This window comes from Littorina saxatilis, linkage group LG5, assembly GCF_037325665.1.
Source record: "Littorina saxatilis isolate snail1 linkage group LG5, US_GU_Lsax_2.0, whole genome shotgun sequence".
In the NCBI taxonomy this organism is placed as follows: Eukaryota; Metazoa; Mollusca; class Gastropoda; order Littorinimorpha; family Littorinidae; genus Littorina; species Littorina saxatilis.
In genome coordinates, this window is record NC_090249.1 from 50,095,128 (window position 1) to 50,100,127 (window position 5,000).

Genomic DNA, 5,000 nt, shown 5'->3' on the forward strand with positions numbered 1-5,000 from the left:
GATGGTTACACTGGCAGGCGACGAAGAGTGGGGTGCCTCCATCCTGTATAGAAGTATGGAGATCGAGAAATGTGTCATGTGGTTATATGGTGCTTTGAACCTCAGGCTGAGTTTTTGTATATACATGCATCATGTATAAACTTTTCAAGGTTCCTTTCAAAAACAAAAACACAAAGTGGGTTGCAATTGTTTTTTTATTTATCTATTTCTATTTACTGTACTTTCCGGGTGAGAAGGCGCTTCGTTATCTAAGACGCACCCCCTTCTTTTTAAAAAAAAAATTGTAATCCAGTCACCCATTGGACGCAGGGGGCCGATAGCGCGCACCAAAATTGAAAAAGTATACCAGTAGTGGAAGAATGAAAATAAGCCGGCGAGATCAAAGCCAGGTCCATTGTTTATAGTTTTTGCCATGAGAGGTGGTTCCTGTCATATCTGAGAGAGGAAACACTTCCTGCTTCGGGGTCAGTGACCGGTCAGTGACCGAGTTTAACAGAGTCGAACTCTGTGTGTGCGGCGAGATCAAAGACATTGTGATAGCTGGGTGGCCTTGTTTATAGACACGACCTTCTTCCCAGGGGTCAATGACCCAGTTTTTGCCATGAGAGGTGGTTCCCCTGTCATATCTGAGAGAGGAAATACTTCCTGCACCGGGTCAGTGACCGGTCAGTGACGGAGTTTAACAGAGTGGAAATAATTATGTGTGCTCTGTGTGTGCGGCCAGATCAAAGGCAGGCATTGTGATAGCTGGGTGGCTTGAGAGCTCGAGGAAACTTGGCCAGGGCAGTACCTAGTAGCTGAAACATGCATTATCACAAGTTGTTTGACTGGTACTCAGGCGGTCTCTTTGATTTTTTTCGTATTTCATACACGGATTAGACGCTTCGTTATACAAGACGCAGGGGTCGAACTCGAGGAAAAAAGTCGCGCCTTATGACCCGGAAAGTACGGTACTCTTTTATTTCTTGTGAAGTTTAAGAAAGGAACTTTAGTCTGACAAACCCCATATGGCTTTGTGAGGCATGTACTGATGTAGGAGTGTTGTTGTCAAGATGTCAGGCATGTAGCCTCAGATTCATTCACTCATCATGTACAGGAAATCATTGCTTCTCTACTGCACGTCTTCATTTTGCAACACTCGCTGGTATCGTTCCTCACTCTAACATGACACTGTGCACGATGCACCTGTAGTAAGCCTTGAGAAACAAAGAACAGGCCAATAAGCCACTGAACAACACAGCGGCAGGCTGTGCAAATGAATGCACACACACGCTCTGACTACAAAGTTTTGACTCCTTATTTGAAAAGTTAAAAAAAAAAAGATTTGCTTTGGTCATTTTGAAAATGTCAACAATCACAGATAAGTCACTTACCATCATGTTTTGTCTGTTGTGTCACTTGTGCGTCCACTTTAAAGACCAATAGGTCGAAGTTCTTGCGAATGTTTGGTTTTGTGTCTATAATTACATGTTCCAATAACTCAACCTTTTTGATTTCTTATTTCTTTCAACCAAGAGAAATATTCCATGATGTTTATGTCAGCTTTCCCCAAAACCAAAGTAATCACAACATTATATGCACAAAAGTGTGTATGTAAGTGTGTATTTAAATAAACAGAAAAAGGAGAGACTGAACTCACATAACTGGGAAGATCAATGGCTGCCCCATGTTCCAGCAGAATGTTGACAATTTCCAAGAAACCGCCTTGAGCAGCGAAAAACAACGCAGAGGTTCCCGTCTGAAACACAGAGAATGGCATTAAGATCAAGTGATTTGTTTTGTTTCATATCTTCTTACACTTTCATTTCTAAAGACTCTCCTTAATTAAGCCCGAAGTTCGACTTCGAGAAGACTTCGCAAAGTGTTTTTACCGATGACTCAATGCCATAAAGCTTCATGCAGCAAGCTTTGTAAAATAAACTTTGCAAAGTCGACTTCGCCTAATTAATGAAAGGCTTGAAGGCCGACTGGTGCCTTTTTTTAAAATTAATTCATCAAAAACTTCCAACTCACCACAGCAAGCAGTCTGGGTGTTGATTTGTTGGTATGTGACTAAGTGGAGGGATGGTCTTATCCCATGTTAAAGCCTAACCTGATCTGAGACAGTGTGTGAGACAAACTGTTTTCATGAGGCCGAGTGGGCCTTTAAAGAATTCCTTGCCTTTTAGCCCTGCATAGGCAGACAGAGTGAGTTCTAGGCACACCATTTCACAATTCTATCTTTCATTGTTTCACATGATGAAAAAAGTAATCCTACTCCTGTAGCCCCGTCCCAAAACCACCCCGTTTTCTCCACAGAAACATTGCATAGCAACAAATAGTTAAAGCTGTGAACAGGTGAAGAAGATACCATTAGTCATGCTATCCTTCCAGAAAAAACACATTATTCTACTAAAATGTCCATGATTTTATGGCAACTGATAGAAACAAGCCTGAAAATGTTCACCCTCATTTAAGATCCTCTGTTAGACCTACTTTTCTCATGCACTTGGAGGTCATTAAAAAAAAACAAAAAAAAAACAGGGGCCACTGCAATTGTATGACTTGTGTGAACAGTAATTTGTCACCGCATGAAGCGACCGCCTAAGCAAAGAGTCAGAGTGATAGGAGGAAGGGGGAGGGTGGATGGAGGAGAACGCACTTGCCAAAAGAGGAGGAGGAAGAGGAGGAACATGTGCCAAAGGAGGAGGATTAGATGGAAAGGGGAGGAGGAGGTGGAGGAGGTGGAGGAGGAGGAGGAGAAAGCAGGATGAAAGAGGTAGATCAGAGACAGCTCCAATCAGTCCAGCCAGGTAGACTGTCCTCACAATCGTGTGGTCTTTACTTTCTACCAATCTTTACCTGACTGTAACAGTAATTTGTCACTAATTCGACTACATGAAGTGTACTTCTCCAAGCTGGCCGCACGAAGTTTTAGCACTGAGTTTTGGTAAACAAATTTTCATGAAGTCGACTTCGGGCTTAATTTAGGATAGGCTTTAGAGTCAGAGGAATGGGAGGAAAGGGGAGGGTGGATGGAGGAGGAGGAGGAGGAGGAAGAGGAAACATTTGCCAAAGGATGAGTAGCTGGAAGGGGAAGGTGGAGGAGGAGGATTAGAAGGAGGAGGAGGAGGAGGAGGAGGAGGAGGAGGAGAAGAAAGCAAGATGAAAGAGGTACATCACAGACAGCTCCAGTCAGTCCTGACTGTCCTCACAACCCTGTGATCTTCACTTTCTCGCCATCTTTATTTGACTGTAACACTTGCCAGTGGGGACAGAGAATAGGGCGGAGCTGGCAGTAAAGCAAGTGTTGTCACCAACACACAGCACAATGTTTAACTTGAGATGGAGTTGGCAAAGTGATGTGGATATATATATATATATATATATATCTGGTTTTAAGGGCCTGCTACACCACTCCACTTTTCTGCATGCAACTGGCTTTTTTAGGCTGTATAAAGCTCATAGCAATCGTGCAGCAGATCAGTTCACATAACCTTAAATACATTCCATGTGTTGTCCAGTACACCGCATTGAGCCCTCAAAGTTTTTTAAAAATTCTTTAGTTTTGTTTTATACAATCACTGAATGACAATTGAATTCCAGGTCGCTGTGTACATCCGGATGCCAAATAACTGTGAAGCAGCTGACCATAAAAGCTCATAATAAACCCTCTCTTCTGTGTCGACTGTGTACAATCGCATGCTGGATACAGCCTGCAACGTGCTGCAGGCAAAGAGACTCGACAGTGAAGAATGTAGATGATGTTTGAAATCAGACAAATCTGCCTGGGGACTAGCTCTGACTTTTTCAAGTTTTGCTCTATGATTTTGACACCTCGAATGGCTTTAAAAATAGGAAAACTACCAGGAAATCATTTCTTAAAGCAGGATTTCCTACACGCATTGTGTGCAGCCAGTTGCTTTCAGCAAAGCTGCATTGCGGTGCTACCCCCTAAGTATGTAGTTGTAGATGCCGTCTTACCAGTCTCCTTGCGCTGGGGTCAGCTCCCTGGTCCAGCAGTTCTCGGACACACTGCACGTGGTTGTTGGCAGCGGCAAGGATCAGCGGGGTCGTGCCTTCCTGTAACATAGTAACAAACACATTGACAATGTCATTTATGATGTTGTGTGACCTCTCTCCAATGCTGACCTATCGCACAAGCGTGAAGCTGTGAATGGCATGGTTGGTTGGTTGGTTGGTTGGTGGCTTTCGATGTCACTCCAACCTATTTGGCTTTTTGGGAACAATTCCATTTTTTTTCTCCTCAGTTTACGTGGTGGTCTACATAGTGGTCTACACAGTAAAGTGAAGAAGGTTTAAAAATAATCACATCTTTTCAGCCTTAATTGTTTACTATAAATCTTGTTAAAAAAAAATCTTGATCTCCTTTAAAAGGCTAAAAATCTTGTCCGGGGGATGTCCCAGAATAAAACCTTCAGAGTATCAGCACTTTAGTGTTTGTTGTGAATATATGATATGTCCTCAGTGTATGCATTGAAAGGCAGGGGAAAAGTGTCAACTAAGAAAACAACCAATACTGACACATGATATGTACATGAACCTTCAACCTTCCGACGATATATTCTTACTGAATTCTTCCTACTTGGAGGATACTTATTTTACAAACAAGCATTTCTTTTTGAACATTTCTTTGGGTTGAGTTTGGTACGGTGGGTCTTGCTGAACATCTCAAGCAGCCCTACGTAGTATCATAAGCACCGTAAGTATTTGGCTTACAATTTGAACAAAAGATGACATACCATCCCACTCTGCCCACACTCTCATCTCTCTCCTTTCATTCGGACAGTCAATCAAACCTCCTTCAACGACCATGGCAGAGAAGTCACTCCAACAAATATTTGGAAATCTTGCTACATGCACATCTTTTGCTCTAGTCAAAACTTGACTAAATGTAAACAAGAAGAAGAAAGAAACAATTAAAACCCTGTAGTCCGAGACAGACACAGTCAGTGTAACAGGAACTTGTCACTCATTCGCACACACACACACACACACAC

The 5,000-nt window shown here is 42.6% G+C and overlaps 1 protein-coding gene across 1 annotated transcript in view; it reads right to left on the reverse strand.

Annotated features, from left to right (window-relative positions):
* Positions 1-5,000, reverse strand: part of LOC138967378 (ankyrin repeat domain-containing protein 29-like) — a 44,564-nt gene that overhangs the window by 12,321 nt on the left and 27,243 nt on the right. The window contains exons 3-5 of the mRNA XM_070339913.1: positions 3,964-4,062; positions 1,640-1,738; positions 1-43 (exon numbers count right to left, since the gene is read on the reverse strand). The exon at positions 1-43 is cut by the window's left edge and continues 155 nt beyond it. Of these exons, the coding sequence (XP_070196014.1) occupies positions 1-43; positions 1,640-1,738; positions 3,964-4,062 (241 nt within the window). The remainder of the gene's footprint in view (positions 44-1,639; positions 1,739-3,963; positions 4,063-5,000) is intronic.